Genomic DNA, 25,784 nt, shown 5'->3' on the forward strand with positions numbered 1-25,784 from the left:
ATAATGGCACATAGCTAATCCAGCATATCCAAGAATAGATCATCAATATAACAAAACCTAAAAATGATCTTCGGTGCACTACACCAAGTTAGGTAACATAACTCATAATATTGATACTGAACACTATTGCGTAGTATAACATGATATATAACAAGCTCCATAAGCTGAAATATGGCGTCACAAAGTGTAACATGTAACCAGGACAACTGGAATTATTTGATTCTATGCATTTTTTTGCATAGCTATATGGGCGTGACCAACCTTGATATTTTGATTTATTTGTTTTATGAGGTGTCACATATACGGTAACCATCAATTACCCTTAGAGGTCGGCACAGATCTTTGGACTCAGATAGGAGTGTGATAATGTCCTAAACAACATTAAACAACAATTACAACAATTACAACAATAACATTTAATCATTTGAAGTCATTAATTTCCACACACCATGATCAACGTGGCCATGAATCACCACATCAGTTTAGTAAAGTTCAAAACATTTATTACCCTAAATTAACAATGCTAAGTTCATGTAAATCATACGAAGAACCAAGTGAAACAAATACAGAAACAGCTCCAGCTGACTGAAACGTCTAAAGAATCCCAATCTAGTTTAACATCAAACATACATGAATAACAACACTGAATAACAACAAAAGAATATGAAAGGTAGAAACAGAATGCATTTATTTAGCAGAGATGAATCATTAACAATCCAATTTAATTTGATCGAATTTTGATTATGACATCCTTGGCTATTACAGTAAGTAGAAGTGCATGTTGGGATATGCATGAAACAAGAAAAGACAAATAATTAATTTGGAAACCATCGAGCTAAGGCGCTAGCCAAAAATATGGTTGGATTTCTAAAAAAGAGAAAACATAAAAACCAGCAAAAATACAAATGCACATTTGGTTATGCCTCTCCTTAATGGACTGGATCAGTAAGAAGCGAAGTCTTCATCAGTAGAGCATCTTCTTCACTTAAACAGGACATGGACAAGGGCACAGTTCAGTAATGTTTTGCCATATAGTATCTGAACCGTCTATGGCAGAAAACTAAAGACACAACTCATCATTTCACTAGCCGAGCAAAAGAAGAATCTGAGCTTACATCATCTAAATATTTCTACATTAAACCCTAGAAAGCAACTAGCTACAATTCTATTGGACAGTCTATGGGGTGGTTTAGGGCGTAGCCAATAAACTTTACTCCACATCAGAAGTCTTTTTCTTCATTTTCTGCATTCATGATTGGACCATCTTCTCTCGCTCCTAGTCACCAGTTTCCGCAGTAGAATACAAGTATTGCAGGGTATACATGAGCACTGAAGACTATTGTACACGGGTACACATTATCTCATCTCAAGAAGAAAAAATGCAACAACCAAAAGAACATAACTTTTCCACAATATGACAGTCACATGGGATATTGAATAATTATCTTTCTAAACATTTGAGACATTTCTAAAAGGTCAGAAAACAGGTGAACAATTAACACTGAATTTTTAGAAACTGCTGAGACATGCACAGGCCTTTAGAAAAATGCTAAACGTAAAATTAGCTTTAGGCCTACATGAACATTTAATAAAACATTTAATTAACATTTCAAACCTTATAATCATTTAATTCAATTACATTAATGTGAATATTAATGAGTAATAAAACATTTCTACTTTAGACATCATTATTTTCTATTGGCACATATTGTTTATGGTGTCCACCACTTTCACCATTCTACATAACGATAATTTCTATCAACGTTGCAAGACGGACATTTAAATACACATTTCACTCTGTTAAATAGCACTTTAATATTTCACATTTTTTATAATTAACTTGCTCTCTAACTGCTATGGATTTGGAGCATAATCTATCATCAGCTGTATAATTTGTAATTTTAGCAAAATACGTTTTTCGAGCTCAAACGGATGAAAAGTTACTAAAAACGTAGCACTAATTGTTACCGTGCAGTGGGAAGGACCTTAACAAAGATTGATTGGTCATCTTTCAGTTGCTTATTGCTGCATTTAGGCGCTAAATTGTTCCTAATGATGTAAAACCTTTGGCAAGTGTGTAGAAATGAGAACCTAATGAAGTAGTATTTCAAAATGTGCTGCATTAGGCTGCATAATGTCTCACATGCCCTGCTTCACTCTCTTCATCCAGGGGTCTATGCTTGCTCCTCCTTTAGGTGTTTGAGGGGTGTCTAAACTTCTGCGCTCTGCTGTTGGTGCTACAAGTGCTTAAAAATGTAACAGAAATAATTACATTTTTCAGTGGTCCCAGTAAGATGTTCGTCTTCTCTTCCCTTCTGCAGGTGGAGACACCTTCCCTGGACAGCAAGGAGGCGGCATTTCAACATGGTAAGGTGCAGCTCTGCCAAGTACCACACATCACGTGTTAGAGTAACGTTTTTTAGGTCAAACCCAGCAGCGGCTCCTCATTAGGGCGGAGGAGCATCGCTCCCCCCACCAGCAGCAGAAGCTGCAAACCTTTTACAACTAAAGGATATTTAAACTATCCTTTATACTATGTTTATTATCCTTTTATTGTGAAAGGGGCGGGGCCTTGTGGAGTGACTTGGATGAGCGGAGTGCGCTGTGCACTCTCCTCAGTGCGCATGTGTGTTTGGCCGGCCTTCTTGGGCCGGCCAAACACACATGTGCACTGTGTTTTCTCCAGCCCGGCACTGAGAGAGCATGCACAGGCTCCCATTCTGCCTGGAAGCGCCCTGCCTGGGCGCACCTAGCCAATCCTAACGCTGCTCTGAGCAGCGTCAGGATTGGCCACAGGGCAGGCTGGAAGCCTGTGCCTGGAGCAACGAGGGAAAGAGGAGCGGCGGTGCAACAGGTACGTTTTTATTTTTATTAAACCCCTGCATAAATGCAAAGGGCAGAATTTCCTATGTAAATCAGCTGAAAGGAAACGTTGAGTGTGGTATCTCCATGTCCTGCAGATATTTCAATGCCTCATCAGGGGTAGTAAGTAGCCCTGCCAAATGCCATGCATCAGGGGTTAGACTAACACATTTTAACGCTGATGTCCCCATCCCCGCACTAAAATGTATTGTCACGCATTATAGCGCCCGTGTGACAATACTGCAATGAGGCGCCGCACGAGCGAGGCAGCATTAGCGAGCACATTAGAATTGTCTTACAGATATAAGTGTACCACTGCCCCTTCAAATGTTAACACTAAGTCATGAGTTGAAACAATCTTGAAAAGTGCTGATCGGTCCGTGGTGTTTACAGTAGTGCGAGAACGCAGTCTCGTCTTTTTAGTGTTTTTGCCACCTCCTAAAACAGGGGTCTTCAAACTGGGGGGCGAGCCCCCCTGGGGGGTCACAAGTGATCCCGGGGGGGCGCCAGGCTCAGGCCAAAAGAAGCATTTCACAGATAACAGTGTTTTGTTTTATGCAGAATCATGTTATTGTCTTTTTAAAACAGCAACAGTACTTAACTGCAATGTTTAAATATATCTAGACATATTTAAACATTGCCATCTTTATAAAATATTTGTGAAAAATTCTGAAGGGAGTCCAATGATTTTTATTTTTCAACTGGGGGGGCGCAGCATTAAAATGTTTGGAGACCACTGTTCTACGATGTGTTCAGCGCACAGGAATGTTTCTGAAACCTCACACCCTGCTATTGGTGGTCATTCTCTGATGACACGCTGGTTGTATTTGGTGCTAAGGCCAGTGATGGATACCGTAGTCATGAGTGTGTGTCTGGCGTGAACATCATAGCGGACGAAGAAGGGACCATGCTCTTTAGGCGAGATGGAGGACAGGTAAGGCAGCCTGTAGCCGCTACCTTACCCCGCTATTGGTGCCCTTACCTGGGTGCACATCACTGCTGCCACCAGCCCTGTTTTCGGGGCACCTCACTAGAATGCTGCTATTTCACGGTTGCCTGATAATTCCCATGTCAGCAGGAAGGCCATGTTCTTGTAATCACATTTTTTTAGGAAATCATTTGAATCAAAGATGGAGGAAGGGAAAAACGAAAAAGCGTCACAATCGGAGAAAGCAGAAAGCTGCAAGAGTGAGCTGAAGGGGCAGGGAGTGGCTGTAAATGGATTGAAGAGGCCCAAGATGGCTTCAGGATTACGCTACCTCAGTATTCCGTGTTCCCACATTTAATTGGAGCAGCCGCATGCTTTAGAGGAGGGCTGTGGGCACTGGCACGTTTTTATTTACAAATTAAGCACTGCTGATGCTCCGTCTGAAAGAAAGCTGGCTGCACTGCAGAACCTGGGAGGCAGCCCACCCCAGTGCGACGACACAGTCAGCCAGCAGCAACAATTTGAAAGCCAGAACTGGCTGGTGGCAGCTGAATTGACAGTGGCTGCACCACTTCAAAGGCCCTGGTAGTGGTAACTCACGTTGAGATAGCTTCTTATGGTGGCGGAGAGGACTGCGTTAGTCGTGAGCAACCATTTAAGAGTCTTTTTTTGTTTTACACAGATTTTATTAGATTTCAAGTAAGAAACAGCTAGGAAAAGAAAAAGGCAAAATAAACAATTATAAAGCTCCAAGCCATCAGTCCCTATCCCACCTCCACTCCCCACCCATCACCCATCGAAAGTTAATTTATACGGCTATCCAAAGAATCCAGTGTTGAAGAAAGTCCATAGTAGTACTACCATTTACTGCAAATTTTGGAGAACTTTGCGGGTCTTCCCCGGGCAGTGTAGATTGGTTCCTCCAGTTTAGCTCACAAGTCCATTCCAGTGTACTCACTAAGTTTCACACTCAAAGCAGATGTCTTGTGTTAAATGAGGTTCAAGAGTACAATCCCAAAAAGGACATGGCTGCCTTCCAATCCTTCAGAGAATGGTCAATTGTTGGTAATTAATTAAGAGTAATATCAACAGGTATCAATTGAAGCACTTTGGACTACCAAACTAGCATTCAATTTTTAAATCAACATTAGCTTCTAACTCAAAGATAAAAAGGGTATTTGAGATAAGGCAGCTCCCATTTAGTAAATATCACCATCTGCATTTTAATTAATGCTACTAAAAATATTAGAGAAGGGTATGGGATGCTGGGACAGAAAAAAGGGCAACTTCAGAAATCACAAAGTATCCCATGTCAGATATGGGTGGTTTACTTAATTCAGATACTACATTACATTTCATAAAACAAGATTTTTGTTTCCAACTACACATTTTAGTAATTATGTGCTGATGATAAAGTATCACTCAAGTTGTCACATATGAGAAATGTAAATGTCACTTATAGGTGCCGTAAGAACATAGAAATGTCACTCATGTGCACACTGGAAACTAGGCAGCTATGAGCAAGCTCTATTATAAATAAGTTCTGCTGGGTCCCTTCGAGTAACATTGATATGGGATAGCTAGCTCACAAAGCCAATCAAGTGTTTGATAAGTTATGACTTTGCACAATCCTGATAGGGGTGTGGCATTTTGTAACCCTGCCTATGTTGAACTGGCATGCATCTTGGACCTGATATCCACGTGCGTGCCTATGCATCTTGTCACTGTGAACCATGCCTGACCCGGCCTTTAACGGGTGAAGAATTCCACACCGCCTGAGGAGTTTGCAGAGTTTTCCCCACTCTACACTCCACGCGGAGTTCCGAATAACTCTGTGAAGTGACACGGAGTGGAGTTTTTCTCTCACATGAGCAAAAGAAGTCACTAAGTTGGTGAGTACGAGCAAGATTTCTGAATTGGGCAGTCGCAGCAGGTCACACTGCCCACGGTGGGAAAGCAGCTGCTCGTGTTGAGGAAGCTGCTGCTCTAGTAGAAAATCTTCTTGAGTGACAGAAAGAAGATAGCGCACTCTTGCACTCTGTGTGATGCCATTTGCGCTGACTTTACAGCGCAGGAGAAACTACTGGTGCTGAAAATCAGCATGAGCTGCGTGACTTGCACAAACTCTGCAGCTCGCAAATCTCTGAGTAGCGAAACAGAGTTTTTTCAGCACTTCATGGAGTTCCGCATGCCGAACTCCATGCAGGCTTACCTGTAACATGTTATATATAGAAGGTCAGAGCAGAAAATAAATTTAGGGCGACTCACTTTGCCCGTGTAAATATCCCTGCAAAGGAGTCAGGCACACTGTGGAGCGGGGTGGCATAGCAGTGATCAGCTGTGAAAGGAGCTGTGGCAGCATCAGAGGTATGAAGGCGTGCTCTGGTGATCAGGCATAGGACTGGTGCATGCAAGGCCCATGTGTGACACGGAGCAGCATGAGGGCCGCCGGTAAGACGATTCTTTATAGGGGGTTCTGGGTGGGCCCAGTGCTAAATTAACCTGACAACGTCAAACTTCAATCAATCAATCAGGGAATTTGTAAAGTGCACTACTCACCCGTGAAGGTCTCAGGGTGCGGGGGGGGCTGCTACTGCTCAAACAGCCATGTCTTGAGATGTCTCCTGAAGGTAAGGAGGCCCTTGGTCTGACGCAGGTGGGTGGGAAGAGTGTGCCATGTCTTGGCGGCGAGCTGCGAGAAAATTTGCACCCTTGAAAATTTGCTTAATATGTTGACTGGAAGATAACCTCGAGCCTGCAAATACATTTGCAGAAATAATTAAAGGCCAGCAAACAGAAATAATGCAAATATGCATGCATTTGCTCTTCTTTATTCAAACTCAGCAAACACAAACATGATCGCATGCATGCAGGTATTTGAAAAAATGCATCCAGTCAGTCTACAAAATGAGTTGTGGCCGAGAGTACAGCTGCTTTGCAGGGCTGTGTTTGGGAGGTGTAGTGCAGGGGTTGCATCCCTCCCACACACTCGCACAAACACTTACTGATCTTAAAGTTTAATGAGCCACTTTATTGGGGATGCTGAGACGAGCAAATTTTGAATTTTTAGCAAATGGACCATATTAAAAAAAAGAAAAAGAAAAACTTTGTGTGCCCGAATGCAATATGCCATTGGCTATAAAAGCAACTACTGGCTGAAGGTCTCACACGTAATGATGAGGAAAGGATTAAGTTATGGCAGCTACAGATGGCAGCAGCTCATCAGCATCCTGACTCCTCATGACTGAAGTGGTGGAAGTGGATCTGGACTGATGCTACAATCTGAATGGAAACTAACCTCCCTGCAGCAGTGCAGTGTATTGATTGAGCTGTGTAGGTCAACATTTTTTTGCTGTTTTGTTTTACAATGACAGCTTAGGTAAATTGCCAGATATGCATATTTAAAACTCCTTTGTCCTAGGACGGGGGATGTCATTCCCAGAGAATCCATATTCTTATTGCATTGTGTGGTTGTGTCTGTGTGACCATCAGATGTGTCTTGTTTGGGTGACACCATCCAGTCCTCTCTTTATAACTTATGACACTTTGGGCCAGATTTACAAGGCCCTTGAGCCTCTTTGCGCCTACTTGCGCCACACTAGACTCATTTTGTTTTATGCTAATGTGGTTTTAAGCGCCATATTTACAAAGTGGCGCAATGCATGCATTACACCACATTGTAATCCTTTGTGCCACATTATGCCTGCACCAGGCACAATGTGTGCAAGTGGGATGTTCACCCATTAGGAAGCCAGAAAAATGGCGCAGTGAAATTTACTAGATTTCACTGCCTCGTTTTCGCCCCCTTCCCTGCCAGCAGCAGCAGGAGCTGCAAACCTTTAGAAATAAAATTATAATAAGCGGTGTTCAGTATCATTTTATTTTGAAAGTGGAGGGGCCATGGGGGTCACGAGCAATGAGGGGAGGGCACAGAGCACTCCCCTCAGTACGCATGTATGTTTGGTCGGCCATCTCGGGCCAGCCAAACACACATGCGCACAAGGGCACTCTCCAACCCAGCACTGTGTTACGAGTTGGAGAGAGCTGGCCCATGCTTCCAGTCTGCATTAGAGAGCCCAGCCAGGGTGCTCCAGCCAATCATAACGGTGCTCTGAGTATCGTCATGATTGGCACAGGGCAGGCCGGGAGCCTGTGCCTGGAGTGCGACAGCAGTGCGGCGGCGACCAGCTAAGTTTAATTTTTTTATGTATATTTTTTTTATTTTTGTTTTGCTCCCCCCACCCCCACCTGCCTCTTTGCCCAGTCGCCAGCTACGACTGGTGTTAATGCTGCAAAGTGCCACAATAGTGTCATAAATTATGACGCTATCCTGGAAACGACCGCCATGGTGTACCGTATTGTAAATACAGCACAACAATGGTGTCGTTAAGTGGGACAGGGGCAATGCAAGAAAAGTGAAGCATTGGGACCGATGCGCCACTTTCTTGTAAATCTGGGCCTTTACATTCTGGGTCTTGCATGTGCTCTTTTCCCACTCGCAGACTGCAAGTGGAATGCCACTGTACAGTTCATATCACCATAAATCTAAATTATTATTTCACTTATATTTAATTTTACTTCATCTCTTAAAGGAACTAAGCCTGGCAGCAATCTCAACTTTTTCTTATTTCAAGAGACTGCAAGAACCACTGGGAGTCGATCTGGAAATGACAATGCTGCAGCCTCTCTGCATATACCTGCAGAGCTAGTCTATGTAAACCGAGTAATTTTAGGCTAAAAGTCCACAGCTAGATGCTCATCTGGGTAAATAGGTTATGACCATCAAAACAATTTGTTAATTTAAATGTTATCTCCAGTAACATTTATAACAATAGATGAATTCAAGACTGTAGATCGAAAATACAGCGATACCAAGACAGGACCATGGCTAAGTGCAGAGCATCATTACCGAGAGCGAGCCATTCAGCAGGGTACCCACACTAACAAAACATATAGATGAACTTAGTTACAAACAAGAAAACAGAAAAAATATAGTCCAATTCGAGAGCCTCTGATTGTGACCTAAATTAATACAATATATTGTATTGAACTTTCCCTAAATGCACAAAAACCACTCAATCAATCAATCAGAGTATTTGTAAAGCGCTCTACTCACCCGTGAGGGTCTCAAGGCGCTGAGGCACTGAGCTGCTCCTAAAGCAATCCTACTCCTTGGAGATTGCAGTCAAAATGGCTCCCTTCTGTATTCAGACAAAATTCCAATGACACTCTCCCCTGATATTTTCTAGTTCTTCTATCCGGTTCACGTTTTCAACAAAGTAATCTTAATCTAACTTCCCAGAACTTTCTCATGAGTTCTATACATATTTCTATAATACGTTCTTCTGAATCGGAGTCAAACGTGTGAACAAAACTTTCTTTTGATCCCAGCATTAATTTCTATTATAAGATACTGATGCTAATCTAAAGGCATTTAATATAGGTTTCTGATCCCAGAATCCCTCTGTATTATTATAGATTTCAATCCCAATCTGAGCTCAATATGGTGTCCTCAGATCTCAGTTTGTCTTTTTAATACTCTTTCCCAACTACTGTTTACATTCCTGTAATAAGTTTATGATCCCAAGAGAAACCTATATAATTATCTCTTCTAATCTAAATATAAATAAATGCAAAACTCTTTCTGGATCCTTGACTAAATTCCTGTAATGCTGTTTTCCAAACCTAGTCTAAAGTCATACAATGCTCTTGTATTATTCTAATGTAAGTTGTTTTACTTCCCTCTTAGATCCTAGCCTAGCTGCTGGTACAGCCTTCTAATGCAATGTTCAGTTCTCACTGTGCAATCACACAATTAAGGACTCTGGGTCAGATTTACAAGCCCCTTGTGCCTTCGCGCTCCACACTAGTGTCACAAATGGCACAGTGAAATCTACAAAATTTCACTGTGCCATTTTTGGCGTCATTTTTTACGTATGCTCAGAGCAGGCATTAAAATGACGCACCCATATTAACCTATGAGCCTCCTTGCACTTTGTTCCACTAGCGGCAACATTTTTGCCGCCATTGGAGCAAAGCACTGCAATAGCGTTAACAAATATGACGCTATTGGCCTAAGAACCGCCATGGTGCGCTGTATTATAAATGCGACGCACACATGGTGTCGGTAGGTGGGGCAGGGGCGACACAGGTAGACCGGCGCATCAGGACTGATGCACTAGTTTCTTGTAAATCAAGCCCTCTGTTTCTATAAAATTATATCTACAATGCAACCCATACGCCTCTTCTCACCATATCCCTGAGGTTTTTTGTAGCCATTCTTTCCATACCATATGTACACCCTAACCAGAGCTCTGTGTTCATTGTTTACAGGCAAGAGCAACAAACACATGAAAGCAAGACAGCACGAGGATGTGATCAAGCCAGCTGTTCACCTAATGGGTAAGTAAAAGGGAGACACATCAACCACGAGCTCAATCACGGATCTCATGGGGTCTGCAAAACAAAAACTCGATTTACCTTTAAAAGCCAAGGTTAACACTGAGCATAGACAGAGAGCTGCAGACGCTCACCTTGATGTTGGGGAAATGTCAACACAGGGCCAGCTTTACTAGAAACAGAAGTCTGTCTGCCACAGCATTTCCTAAGGCAGCTAAGATCCACCTTCTATTTTCCTCTGACTTGTTCATCATAAGGTGAAAATCGCAAACAATCTTGAACAGAAAGCAGAGGGTCAAGGTGTGTGAGGGAGGGCTTTTTTGAAGTGTAATATTGGGGATGCCAGTTACAGAAGGCCACTCAGGGACTAGGGTTGTATCCATCCATGAAGCACGTGGTCCCAGGGTGCAAAGGTTCATGTACCAGGAGTGATAGCAGCAATAGTGCCAGAGATGTGAGGTTTCCTGTCTGAGTGATGTCGTGGTGCACAAAAGTAGAATGCATGAGATTCCTTCTCCTCCTTGGACAGCACTGAGGAGTAAGTTATATGCCCCAGCCACAGAGGATGACATTGGTGTTTTAAAGGTACAAAGACCCAGAAATATCTGCTTCTGGGGCTGGTTTTAACCAGTAAAAACAGAGTTAACAAGGTATGTGACAAACATTGTACTAGAGACACTGAACAACCTCCGCGTTGACTATGACAATAACTGATAATAAAGGATACGTTACTCACTGTAGTAGAGCACAAAGCTGATGGTCCTTAGTTTTCTCTCCACCAGACTCATGAGCTGCCCATAGGTACTCCGGAGGCACCGGGACACATCTTACACAGCACAACACATGGCAAGTGAACACAGCTGCTTCACAGGGCCCCACAGCTTCCATCCCTCATTCCCTGTCTCTCTGTTTCCACCTAGGTGCATAGACAGGGAGGGGGATGGTCTACCAATATAAAAGTCGGTATAGTAAGTCGGTACAGCTAGTACCTGCAAGATCACAGTACAGGTATCTCCCATATATCCCCTCCTTCATAAGGACAGCTACAGTCCAGCCAAACTGAGGGCTGAATTTAAGAAAAGTGGTGCTGCATCCAATGCCCCCCGGACCCGCCTAACGCCACCATTTGTTCACCATATATATGATACGGCACACCATGGCGGTATTCGGAACAATAGCGTCAACATTTTTTACACTAGTGGAGCAAAGTGCGAGGAGGCCCATTGATTACAATGGGTGCGCCCTTTTAACGCCTATTTTCAGCAGCTGTTAAAAATGACATGAAAAATGGTGCAGTAAAATCTAGTAGATTTCATTGCACCATTTTTGCAGGCCTTCTTGTTCCGGAACCCCCCCTTTGCATACATTATGCCTAGCTCATGCATAATGTAGCGCAAAGGGTTACAAAGTGGAGCAATGCATGCAGTGCGCCACTTTGCAAATATTGTGCGGGGAAAGGGCCACCTTAGCACCGCCTTAGCGTAAAACAGATGACGCTAATGTAGCACTAAAGTGCCGCAAGGGGCTCTTAAATCTGCCCCTGAGTATGAGCAGACGTTCCTGGGGTAATGTTTATAGATGGCCTCTAGTGCACCCCGTGTGACTGACCTGGTGACATCCAAGTGAAAGCCAACCAGAAATAAATTAGGTTTCATAAAGAGTGTAGTCTTTGAATTAGAAGGGAAAAAATCCTGAAAAAATATGCTTCACTGCAGCATTTTGCAGGAAAAACTTTGTGAATATGAGTTTCCACTGCAGTCTCCAGTAGCTGTCAGGTATGGCATGACGGACTCCCCGTTAAACCTTGACCACTCTAGCTGTGGCACTTATCAAAGCATGCCTTTGATGTTCTTTGCCAAGTCCAAGTGATGAATTCTAAGCACTTTCTCTTGTTGGGAGCCCCCATATCAGTCTGTGAGACAGACAAGCTATCTTCAGAAACTCCATCTGGCTACAAGACAGACTCTCAGGTACAAGGTGAGCAAGCGATGGAAATCAGAGCGTGGTCCATGTACTGCGATCATCATCTGCCACTGCTGGTGACAGGCGAATGCCATGAAATAGATGAACTTTTCGATCCAAAGCCAGTTCAAACACAAAGGGTTCACCATGATCATGGAGCATGTGGGTGACTCTGTAAAACCGATGATCACTTTGGGATCCAGCAGGAAAAATAGAGAGTCACAGAGGGTCCTGTTGACATATTCAGGATCACCATGTCAGCCCAGATTTACTAACATTTGGTACAACGCAGCAAGACCACTTGTTGCCCTGCACTGTGTCAAATGGAGGAAGCAGGAATGCACCATATTTACTAAGATATGATGCATTCCTGCCCTCTGTCTGCTCTGGCGCACATATTGCTGCCCAGTGCCAACGCCTGTGCTATGGGCAGGATTGTTTTGTGCAAGAAGGTGCAACTTTCTGCTCAAAAACAATCCTCTGAGGCATTTTCCAGTTTCCATGAAAGAAGAAATAAGGAGGCAAAATATACATATTTCTCCTCTTTATGCCTCTGCTGGGATGGCGTATGATTCTGATGCATTTCCACGTTTACTACCCTTGGTAAATCTGGGAGTGCACTAACACCCATGAATGGGTCCGCCCACACTCCACCCATGGGATGCCTTCCCAGAGAACAATAACACAAGATGGCTTTGCGTGGCTTAGTAAATCTAACTTAAGGGATGCCATTGCCTTGCGAGGCACAAGGATAATGCACACCCTTAGTAAACCCAGGCTGTCATCCAAGACAATCTCTTCCCTTCCAGACACAAAGCACGCTCCCTTGCAGTTCTCCATGAAAGCCTCCACACTAGGTAGCGTTGTTCCACTCCAGGATATAAACTCAACAAACTGGCAACAAGGTTCCACCGTTGACACACTTGGCTTGACCCTTTTAACAAGGTGGAAGGGGTATTAAGGAGTCCATTAAAATAAAGGCTCTGGGATGGCCTCCTTCACTTAGTTTCTTGACCTTGTCACTGAGAAGTCATGTCCTTCAGCCCCTGAGCACCTCTCCCTCTTTGAAGTTCTCCATCAGTGTAAGTCAAAGCCTCCGTGATAGGGATTGGTGCCCGTTGGAGGGGATAAATCTCTACCTGTTCTATATGTTGGAGCATATACCACACCAGTTAGTTGTAAAGGTCTCCCAAAATATGAACCCTGGCGAGTTCTGAAAAAAGAGGCACTTTTGTGCGTTTCAAATGTGTCCATATTAGTATATATCGGTACATTGTGGATGTTGGGCAAAGGCCATGTCCATCCTTTGGACTACACTGTGTGGACTGTGAGCTGAGACAACAAAACAGGGCATGCACGTGTAGTGTGAGAGTAGCACAAATGCAGTAGTAGTACTCTGTGTGCGGGTGAGTCTGAGTTCTGTAGCCAGAGGGATCCATTTTGGATGGCCCCGGTTCGACATGGTACAAGATGGAGGATGAAGGCAGCTTCTCCAGAAAGTTCACTGCCTGCATTCCTGCGGCTGGGGGGTGGAGATACAAACACTAAAACAAGGATGATGCAGACAGCACTTCCCTTAGAAGTCCCTTGAGAAATTCTTGTTAACAAGGGGCTACTATCTAGTTCTTCCTGAGCATTGCTATTTGGTCGATGGAAGGCATGAGAGGTGGGGCAGCAGTTTTTGTTGTGCAGGGTGTAGAGGTTTCTAGATCATGCCTGCTTTTTTCTGTCCTTCCATATTGCTTCAGAGAGGCCTTTTACAGCCAGGTACAGTAACCTCAAACTTCATTACGCCTATGTGGGGGCTCCAGTTTGAAGAAAGCCCCAGTGCTACCTACTGTAAGAAACAACACTCTACACACAGGATACGTCTGGATGCAGCCAGAGAAGGACACTTCAAACCAGCCCTGAAGGTTGAGACAGTGGACTCATATCAAGGGGCATCGTGAACTCCCTGCTTTAGCAGCTACAGTGGAGTAGAGTTCTTTATGATTCTCTTCTATCTGCAACTAGACAGACCAAAGTTTATAATTAATACTCTAAGGCCCATATTTATACTTCTTTTGCGCTACATTTGAGTCATTTTGTGATGCAAAAGCGGTGCAAACGTACGAAATACAATTATATTTTGTAAGTTGGCACCACTTTTGCGTCAAAAATTAATGCAAATGCAGCGCAAAAAAGTATAAATAAGGGCCTAAGGGAGAAAGAAAGATAGGGTGAAGGGAAAGAAGGATGGAAGGTTAAAAGGAAGAAAAGATAAAGATGCCAGTAAGGGAAGGTGACAGTAAGGATTGATGGATGAGTAGGTCAAAGGATAGGTGAATGGATTGGTTGGTGAAAGGGTTTAACAATGGCAGTAAATGGCAATCTGAGAGGATGGATGGATGGCTTTTTTGATAGATGGGTAAGTCAAGCAATGGATGTATTAGTGGAAGGCTGAATGGGTGGGTGCATGCACAAGTGATGGATGTCTGAACAGATGGGTGGGCGGAATGGCCAATTGATGGATGGAATGGTGAAAGACTGAATAATGGACGAAAGAATGAAAGCATGATGGAATGTAAAGGTGAAATGGTGGATATCAGTGGATGGGTGGAAGGGAGAAAGCATGATGGAAGCGACAAGAGAGCTCTTCTAGGGAGGGCCGGGCTCACATGCTTGGTGCTGTCAGAGCTTTGGTTCAAAGTTAGGGTTGTTTCAGTTTTCTGGCCACTCTCTTGCCCACAACCCCTGTTTAAAAAATGTGTATAAAAGTGGGATCCAAATCACCCCACTTTGTCCCAAGTCAGCGTTCTTCATGACATAGGATCGGCGTGATCCACAGAATACTCAAGGGACTGGTGTGTGACCAGAGCTGGGGTCTGCCTATCAGTTAATCTCCCAGAAGAAAGGGACCATCATCTGAAGTCTGCACCCTTTTCTAGAGGAGCTGAGTGCCTTCCTGGTGCCTGAAAGCAGGCTGAGCTGCTGAGAGAGGAATTGAGCCTGCCTGTCCCTGTGGGAGGAGAGACTGTCCAGATGCCCAGCATTTCCCTAAGTGTAGGTTCAGGGAGGTAAAGCTGACTACCTGAGAACAATACTACGAGTCACCCGTGATGCAGCGGGTCATCCAGTATTTTAGGTTACTGGTGGGAACCATGAAAGACCTCTGTGAACGCAATGGCCCAGTTGGTGATTATGTGAGCCCACTCGATTGCAACTGTCCTGGTGATCATGACGAGGCAACTGCTGTTGTGCATGTCTTAGCATGGTCGGAGCTGCAGCTGCCTTTGTTAATGTATCAGCCCAGTCGGTCTGCAATTGCCCTGGTGGTTGTATCGCCCTATCGTCCCCTGTATCTGCTTTGGCATCAACCAACAGCTGAATCAAGGTTAGATCCATCTGACTGGCTGGACAGGGCTGCAGCAGCTGGGCCCACACCTGCCCTGAGGTGGACTGATGCCAGGTAGCCACATGTGAAGAGACGCAAGCCAAGCCTGACCCCTCCTCAGCGACTTCAGACTGCCTCCAACTACTTCGGGCCTCTGTCTGCAGGGGGAAGGCTAAGTTGTCAGATCTGTGCTAGTCAAGGGCAAGAGACTCAGGCACATATTTATGGGGAATTGTCCTAGGGCAGCGCCTCAAGTCTTCTTGCTGCGGTGCCCTACGCCAATGTGAAACGGCAGGAATGCATTGTATTTATGAAATATGGTGCATTCCTGTCCTTTCTACCTGCGCTGGTGCACAGTTGGCTGCCTACTGCCAATACATGCCCCCCTGCATCATGTTGCAAAGGTGTCTGTGTTGCATGCAGGACTATTTTATGCAGAAAGCTTCCTGCACAGAAACAATCTATAGAGGTGTTTCTTCTTTCTATGTGTGGAGCAAAATTGAAAGGTCTTGGCTAACACCAGACCTAAAAAGGGCAGATCTGGGCTTTGCTGGGATGAACTTTGCGAATGTTTACTACATTTACTTTATAAAAACTGCTTGGGAAATTATTTTGTTGAATACTTTTGGAGCATATTAAGGATAATGGACGTTTGTGAGGAATTATTGACATTGTGATTGATTGATTGCAAGAGGAATACGAGCATCACGATGCAAGAACTTATTTGTCTCAGGTGCTTACTGGGCCTGATTCACTGAGACATTTGTTGTCAGTGAAAGTGCATTTGTCTTTCAAAATGGCTGGATTTACGACTGCTAAGCAGTCAGCAGTCATAAAACCACTTACCTCTGCATAAATCACTATTTCAGTGTAATATTATGCTACCCTGCAGAGAGTGGGTAGTGGGCAGTCCAAGGCATGAATGGCCTTCAGGGATAGTGAACTCCGACCCCTTCCCTCTGGGAAATGATGAGAGATCCACACCACTCATGCACAGGAGTAAATAAGTTCCTATAGTGTGAAGGGAAACAGCGTACTGTGGTGGGAGGGGAAAGTTTCTGCAGCCAGAAAAATGTTTTTCCTATATTGAAAATGGTGAGAAGTCAGTTGCTTTGGCTCATCCTAATATAGATTTGACCTGTGTGTGTTTTGGGAATACCAATATAAAAGTAAGTCACGTGACTTTCCTAGGCGTGCGTCTGGAAAAATACAACTGCAACTCTAGTTAGACCCCTGGGGTTTTCGTCGGTGCCCTGTTGAATGAAATTCAGTCTTCATCGAAATCACTAGCTGGATAATTTATCGCTGGATAGTACCAAGCTGTATGAAATCTCACATCTTCTCGACTTCCTGTAAAAACATTTTATTGTGGGCACTGAAATATAACATTGGCTATGAAAATGTTTGAGAGGAGCAAGGCATTAAAGACACATTTTTTGTTAAAAATGCAGCACATGGGAAAAAACAGAGACTACATTAGAACATCAATGAAAAAAAGAGTCAAATTATCAACATACATGGGTAAATGTATGTTTACCCCTCCATCCAACCATTCCGATAGCTGCAAAGTATCCCGTGTCGTTGTAGTTTTGCTTTGAGTATTATAGATATAGGTTTATAATTTGGAGAATGACATGTTTCCAGTGCTTAATTTGTAAATAAAAACGTGCCGGTGCACCAAAGCTCTCCTCTGGAACACGCGGCTGCTGCAATTAAATGTGCGAACACGGAATACTGAGGCAGCGTAATCCTGAAGCCATCTCGGGACTCTTTAATCCATTTACAGCCACTCCCTGCCCCTTCATCTCACTCCTGCAGCTTTCTGCTTTCTCCCTTTGTGAGGCTTTTTCGTTTTTGTCTTCCTCCGTCTTTCCCATATGTGTCTTTTGCTCGCAATAAATGCTTGAGGCAGAAAAATATGCACCGGCCCACAAAAATAAGTGCCGGTGCTCGGCACAGGAAAAAACAAGCACAAATTAAGCATGCATGTTGCTAACCAAAAACCAAGGACTAGATGAGGGTGTCATGCGCGACACAGGGCATCTTTCATAGGTTATACACAGGTTTATGAGTTGTGCATGTCTGCATTTGTTCCTGTGTGTTATCAGCACACACAAGTGCATTTACTGTTTCAAATATGGGATCAACTCTTAATTAAAACCGTGGAATATGGGAATTCTTTTCAAGCTAGTTGAGTGGCATAGCGTTGGCAAAAGCCCTCTGCTCCACCATTCCAGTGCTTATTGTTCCAGTTTCCCCCATGCAATTGAGAACATTCTACCCTTAATAGGTGTGATGTTATAATATATTCCCCATGCCGTTGGCCATATCTGTTTTTATCAACCCTCTCCTTCAATAAAGGCCCTGGCCAGCAGCTCGGGCTTATACAACGGGATAGGGTCTTCGCCAACCAGTATAACCAACGGCAGCTCATTAATGTTATAACAACCATTAACACAAAAAGTATGGCGGGGACGAGAGACAGGACCAGCTTATGGTTGTGATCTCTTTTATTGTGGTCCGGTTAGCCTCTTTAGGGATGGTTTATGAAGACTGTTAATTTGGAACCCTTGCTTGGGGGTTCCTCCTTATGGAATAGGTGGTCTAACACACATAATAGTGTCATGCTTCATCATTTGGTCACCTATCCCCACCTAGGTAGGACAGTGCCACCTGGGCGGACTCAACCTGGTGGTTAGATAAGCCCAGAGGGAGTTCTTAGATATAGGGGGTCATTCTGACCGTCGACGACCACGGAAGCACAGCCAACAGGCTGGCGGTGCTTCCCAGCCCATTCTGACCGCGGCGTTAAAGCCGCGGTCAGAAAAGGGAATCCGGCGGTTTTCCACCGGATTTCCCCTGCATGGGCTGAATCTCCATGGCGGCGCTGCAAGCAGCGCCGCCATGGAGATTCCGACCCCCTTCCCGCCATCCTGTTTCTGACGGTTTTTACCGCCAGGAACAGGATGGCGGGAACGGGTGTCGTGGGGCCCCCTAACAGGGCCCCATAAAGATTTTCACTGTCTGCTTTGCAGACAGTGAAAATCGCGACGGGTGCAACTGCACCCGTCGCACCCCTGCAACTCCGCCGGCTCCATTCGGAGCCGGCTTCATTGTTGCAGGGCCTTTCCCGCTGGGCCAGCGGGCGCTCTTTTGGCGGTTGCCCGCCGGCCCAGCGGGAAAGCCAGAATGGCATCCGCGGTCTTCTGACCGTGGAGCGGCAATTTGGCAGTGACCACATGGCGGGCGGCGACCGCCGCCCGCCGCGGTCAGTATGAGGCCCATAGTTCTTTCTGCATAATACAGGGATCCAGTCATCTAAATGAAATTGACAAAATAACCAGTGTAAATCACACCTTTATTAGTGGTGTCTGCTGGTAAAATTAAAATCAGGAAATGGATGCTTGTTGAGTATAATGACTCATTACGGTACTATAATCATTAAGGCCAACATGTTTCTGCCCTCACGCTAAGCCATGACTGGTCAGGGGCATTCTTCAGGGCCTAAGATCCCTATTAATTCTTGTGTGAAGTGGAACCTATCCTATCTTACTAGGGAGAGGCTGATATTCGGAGTTGGAGGTCAACAGAATCTGCCCCCCGTATGTGTGCCCCCGTGTTGTAACAACAACACGCAGCTCCTCTAACCAAACACTCAGATGCATTACCAAGCATGCCCTTCTTTCTCTTCCAAAATGTCAGATGTGAATAACTTAACCATCAGGTTACCAGATGAGTAAGTAGGTAAATAATTCTTTATTGCTCAGTTATTTAAAACTTAAATCATTAAAAACAGAGAAATAAAAACCAATATGTTGAGCACAAAATCATCAATTAGAAGTTGCATTACAACCATTATTACATAATTCGTGAAAAGTGCTAGGTGCAGAGGCAATTTCCGGATGACTGAGGACAGTGCTCCGTTCCTGTGCGTTGTTTTAACAACCTACTGCATTGTGGTATAAATGGTCCTTGTTTACTTCAGTTCCAATTAAACTAATTCAACCACAAACTATAATTTTTAAAACGAAGGGTCAGTACTTGTGTTGTGTTCTCGATGACAAGGAGTCACCCGGTAACCTTACTTATCCAGTCGAGGTGTTGTTCTTTGCATTTTGGCATCTGTGGTTGTTTTACAATGGGGAAATCTGCAAGCTCCAAATCATACTGGGCAGAGATGCCCGTGACGGACATAGGGTGAACTAATGCATCTCTAACATCACCCTGTGCCCACCTTCTGCAAATCAATGTGCCACCCCCATTTCACATCATCATGTGCACCCTGTGCTGTGGAAGAGCCCCCCACAGTAACTCCATATTTAATCACTATGGGGTTTTTGAGGGAAACACTAAAAATTTAATTTACTAAACAGCATTTTGCTTTTGTTCCTTTTCCCACAGGGATGGACCCAAGCAACTTAAAAGACAAGAACACTTTGGTGTGGAAACCGGTCTTCTCAAACCATGAAGCAGAGGACAGCAGGTTCTCCTTGGTGATCCCGCAAGCTGGGTTCTACTACGTTTACTGTCAGGTGGGATTCCGGAACAAGAGCTGCCACAGCAGCGGAAACTCATTGACCCTATTCAGCCGGCTCTATACGCACCACATCTCCTACCCAAACGAGAGCATCTTACTGCTGCAGGCCATGGAGACCGTATGCAGCCATGGAAACCACGCCACAACCTGGCACACCTCCATCAGCCAGGGGGCCTTGGCGAAGCTGAAAAAGAATCATCGCTTGTCCATCAAAGTCAGTCACCCTGATCTGGTGGACTACAATGAAGGAAAGACCTTCTTTGGGGCCATGATGGTGCCATGACGTGGACCACGGATACGGAAAACCCACAAGTTGGATGGAGGACTATGAACCAAAAGTTTCTTTTGTGGGTCATCTTTGAGCAGCTACTGTGGAAAATCAGATATCAAGCTAAAATATCCTAAGTGTTGCTTCATAGTACGTCAATGCCACGCTTAAAGTTGCTGCTTGGTTTCGGTGTTCAGGATGTACCACCTTTATTAAGGGTTGGTACTGAATTAGTCAACTGTAAGGGGACAAGGGGTCTTCTATATCATGATACTCAGTGTTATTATCTCCACCCACCATCTTGAGGTCTTCTAGCTGACTCTAGCACTCTGTAAAGCTCTTCAGAGGCTCCCTCCTCAGCCTCACACAGCACGTGCATCTCCGCACTGGCTTTCAGCATCACTCCAACACACTGTCAGACTTTTCCAGTGCTGCATGCACACTAGTATCTCACCTATAAGGATCATCAGAGGCAGCTTTCATAACTCTACAGAGCCTGGATAGGAACAGAGGAAACTTCCACAGACCCACACATCCAGGGGGTCTTCAGACTCTCTACGGCACCCTATAAAGATCCTCACAGACCGCCTCCACAGCTTCACACACTCCCTGCATCTCGACACTAGCTGTCAATATCGTGCGATGGCATACCCACTTTGCAGCCACCCCTGCATGCATGTAGCTGCATAGGATGGAGGGTACTGTGTAAGATATCCCACAAGGATTAATTCTCTTGCTCACTCTTTTCAGTCAATAAATGGAGGCATTCACCTGCATTCTTAGCTGCTAAGGAATCTCAATCCATTTCAAAGCTGATAATACACATTTTCACGAGAATCACATCCACATAAGATGTGAAACACGCATCATTTATACTCAAGAATATCCAATTTTGCATCTCCACTTGAAATGTGACCCATTAAAAATTGACTTTCTACTGAAATCCCAGCTCAACCGTTAAATCCTGTTTCAAGCCTGACTGGATCCATTCTTGCAACTCAACTGAAATCCCTCAATTGTGAGAAAGACAAAATCATTTGGCTTCTAACAAGATAAAAGCCTCATTCTTCAAGTTCAGATCACAAAACTTTCAAAAGGGGAACAATTGCAACTGAAACTACTCCATGGACTTTAACTCCTCACCCCAAAGATTTTAGGCTTAGCATCCAGTCGCCTGTACTGTCAAGGACTGACTATGGTAAACCCCCTTCTATGTGGGATACTGAACATACATCTTGCTAATCCCAGACTTTCCCTCCATGCAGCTGCTAGGCTGGCTCCTGGCACTAGAAAGTTTGACCAAATTTCAACAATCCTTATCATGAAATGGACCGCCACTGATCTGTGAATTATCTTTCAGCTAGCGCGCTTCACTCTCAATGCTGTATTTTATTTTACTTTTAACATTTAAATAGAGAGAACATGAAACTCTTTGCAGTATCATCAAGTATATCATAGGAGACAAGAGGATGAGAAATGGAGAAACCCCGCCCCCCACACCATCCAATGTTACTTTAGCATGACATCAAAGAGAAATCCAACAATGCTTCAAAATCACTCATCTGGCCCTTCCCCTTCTCCCACTCCCAGCAAGACACATGTTCAAACGAGGCAGCAATAGTCATAATGTATTTTCTAAAAGCGCCAGGCTACATTGCCCAAAATCCAAACATTTCAGGCAGAAAATGCAACCTCAGAAGCAGAGACACTAAGACCCATATTTATACTCGGTTTGCGCTGAATTAGCATAATTTGTTTTGCGCTAGTTCAGCGCAAACCTAACTCCATATTTATACTTTGCCGCTAGACACGCCAGCTAGCGCCATTCCATAAATATGGCGACCGGCCGGTGTCTTTGAATGGCGCTAGCCCCCGCTAAGTCAGTTTTGTGTGAAAAAGTATAAATATGGGCCTTGCTCCTAGAAACATCAAAAACTAGGAAAACAAACATCGTGAAGCAGTCTTCCCCTGGGAGGGCGCCAGTGATCTGGAATGTCATTCCACAACACATTGGAACAATATTGTTGTATGTTAGTTGGAAAAAGAAAATGTAAGCCTTACCTGTTGCAACATTTCTAAATGTGAACTTACCTTCGCCATCTTAGACAATGACAACCTGTTTTCCCCAGGCAGCTCGCTGTGTATATTTTCATTTGTCCATTTGTCTTTGCATCGTCTCCAGTCACATCTGCACCCACTGGGCCATGTTCGCACTAAATGGAAGACGATAAATAAATAATAAATTGTTGATCTGAAAACACGGCTCGTTTTTTAGGTATAACTTCTTAATCATAATACAAGTCATATACTTTTTTCGAAAGGAATAACACTATTCAACCGATGTGTTCATTTTGGTGAGCAATACATGAGTAGCCTGAAATAGATGTTGTACTCCACAGAGCCCATCAGTGTAAGACTTGACCATTGGAATCCTTCTACTCCTGAAAACCAAATAATGGGGGCCCTAGGCATTCAGTGAGCTCACAGCGATGTATGGTTTCTGCGTATCCAGCACCAGCGGCAACACTTATTACAAGGGCTATTTGCCCCCCGAGTTATGCAGGTTTGGCGATCTGGCTTGACAGTCAGTTTTAGGTTAGGGTCAGGTTAAGAGTTAGTTAAGGTGGACTTCCAATAAGTATCATGATTAGGTTTAGGTTAACATTAGAGTGTAAGCATTAACATTAGGGTTAGCGTTAAACTAAGGATTTAAGGAAAGGCTAAGGCACTGATTATGGTACAAGTTAGGGTTAAATTTAGGTTTAAGATGAGGAACAAGGCTGGGAAAGGGCAGTGTTAGGTTATGGTTGTGATTTGGCCCAGGATCACAGTTTGTGGAAAGTGTTCATGTTAGGTGTGGAGCTCAAACATTTTAGAAAAAAACAGAGGAATTAACATTATTGAAAAGGAATGATGCGTTTATTGAAACTGTATATGCCTAGAGGCTCCGGAGGGGTTGTGATGGTGATAAATAAAGTCATATGCATTTCATTTAGACAGTACATGGAGGGATATGGATGCTAATGGGAAGATAGGAGCCTCCTCACATCCAGAGTATACTTGCCCCCAGCACTACCAGATATGATGCAGTAATTGGTCAGCGCCCCAATAGCTAGCGACAAACCAACTCTGCTACTGCAGCGAGGGGACTGGAACCTAATAACTGGTGAAGGAAGGCACAAATCCAACCTGAAACAAACCCTGAGTAATGCTTACATGAAGCCCCAAATCCACTTCTAGAGACTTTGAGATGTCAATATCTGGCGTGGGGGATCTCTGACCATTCACCACCTATGACTACACCATACCCAAGCCCTGGGAATTGGGCATCCGATGGGCGATAAGACACACGGTACCTGAATAAGCGTGAAGTCCTGGACACCCTACTAGCCTCCTCCATAAACTACTTTGCAGAGAGCGAGGGGTAGGTAGCAATTGCCGGTCCAAAAGGGCTGGTACATGTTAAGACAAGGAAAGAGAAAGAAGGGACGGGGACACAAGGCAGCTACAGGCAAAGAGACAATTACAAATCACATACACCTGCCAAACCATGCACACACCACCTGGATGCACAAAGGTAACTATATGATGCAGAGGACAAGTAAGAGAAGCTATTAGCCTGGATAAACAGACGCGAGGAAGGGACGAGACACACTGCAGGGACTATTACACACATAGGAAAGCTGATCAAGGAAGACATGGCAACTGACAACAAGTTGGCACACTACTTCCAAAAGTTCCAGAACTAGAAACTTATGAAGAATTAATAAACATCATCCCAGACTGACCCATGCATTGTCTGACTGAGGAACAAGATTGAGACTAGAAGAAGAAATCACCATAGAAGTAGGAGCAAAGCCAAAGAAAATCCAGTCCGGGAAAACACCAGGCCTCAATGGACTTCTAGTGGATTTCCACAAAAAACTAGAAGAAGAGACAAAGAAACAATTTCTGGTCATCTTCTAGGTCTCCCACTAACATACCGCTAAGACACTATCTATGTGGCTGTACCACTGATAACTAGTTTGGTACATTCAGATCAATTGGGCTTTATGCCACAGAGATCGACTAGATTGAACTTTAGATGACTATAACAAACTAGCATGTTATGAAGGCCAGTGAATTCATTGCCTTATCCCTCGATATCAATATAGTCTTTGCCTTTTTAGAATGGGAGGTCATGCTTCAGGCACTATAAAGATGAACTTTGGACCTTATTTCATGTCATGGGCAGGCTGATGTAGAATGGACTGATGGCCAAAGTATGAGTTGATGGAGCACAGTCCAACACATTTCCTATAAGCAAGGAAACATGGTGGGGTTGCCCATGCTACTCATGCTGATCATGCTGATCATAGAATCCTTGGTGGAATGGATAAGAAGGGATGTTCAGACACGGCAACAGGACCAGGACTAGGATGAAAGAATATTGTGATATGCTGACGATGCACTGTTATATATAAAGGGCCCGGGCAACTCCTTGAATGGCTGAAAAGTATATTTGAGATTTATTCAGATACACAGGGCTGGCACAAACTAGGAAAAGTCAGTGTTATTCCCAATGGAAAACCCATTCCCTTTAGGATCATATACAAACATTTTAAATACCTAGGGCCTGATTACCACTTCGGCGGAGGGGATTACCGCATCCCAAATGTGACGGGTATCCCGCCCGCCATATTAAGAGTCCCATAAACTATAATGGACTTGTAATTCGGTGGGTGGGATATCCGTCTCATTTGGGATGGATTAACCCCCTCCGCCGAAGTCGTGATCAGGCCCCTAGTGTCATTGGACAACATGGATCCATCCTTGGGGAATATAGGGTTGGACATCTAACTGCTCCTGCCGTTGCTGAGGAGAGCATCGAAGGTGAAAATAGTAGCTCTTCTGAAATTCTTACAGGTGGTACAAAGCACACCATTCACTATGCTGGGGTTTCTTTAAAAAAAAGATAAGTACTTTCGGAGGTCAGTTTCCAAAGACAAGCACTCAAGATCCTACAAAGATCCACAGACAAGGGAAAAGTAAGGGGCAGATTTAAGAGCCCCTAGCGCCTCCTTGCGCCACGTTAACATCATTTTTTAAGCTAGTGTGGTCCACCAAGGCCAAAATAGCTGTGCCACATTTGCAAAGTGGCACAATATATGCATTGCGCCACCTGCACCAGGCATAATGTATGCAAAGGGGCTCTCCCCCATTAGGGGGGCTGAAAAAATAGTGAAAAGGAATCTGAGAGATTTCTTTGCGTCATTTTTTTGGCACTTTCAATGCCTGCTTAGAGCAGGCGTTAAAAGGAGGCACACCTTTGTTTGCAAATGTCCTCAATGGGCTTTGCAGGATTAGCGTCAACATTTTTTACGCTAATCCTGCAAAGCTCCGAACTAGGTTAAAAAATGTTGACGCTAGTTCCGTAACTACCGCCATGGTGTGCAGTATCCTAGATACGGCGCGC

At 44.2% G+C, this 25,784-nt stretch overlaps 1 protein-coding gene across 1 annotated transcript in view; it reads left to right on the plus strand.

Annotated features, from left to right (window-relative positions):
• LTB (lymphotoxin beta) overlaps positions 1-22,587 on the plus strand; it is a 39,556-nt gene extending 16,969 nt beyond the window's left edge. Inside the window, exons 2-4 of the mRNA XM_069237166.1 lie at positions 2,322-2,367; positions 10,124-10,192; positions 19,926-22,587. Coding sequence (XP_069093267.1) covers positions 2,322-2,367; positions 10,124-10,192; positions 19,926-20,344 — 534 coding nt within the window. The 3' untranslated portion in view covers positions 20,345-22,587. The remainder of the gene's footprint in view (positions 1-2,321; positions 2,368-10,123; positions 10,193-19,925) is intronic.
• Positions 22,588-25,784: the final 3,197 nt, after the last annotated feature.

The sequence above is a fragment of the Pleurodeles waltl genome, chromosome 6 (genome assembly GCF_031143425.1).
Source record: "Pleurodeles waltl isolate 20211129_DDA chromosome 6, aPleWal1.hap1.20221129, whole genome shotgun sequence".
Lineage (NCBI taxonomy): Eukaryota > Metazoa > Chordata > Amphibia > Caudata > Salamandridae > Pleurodeles > Pleurodeles waltl.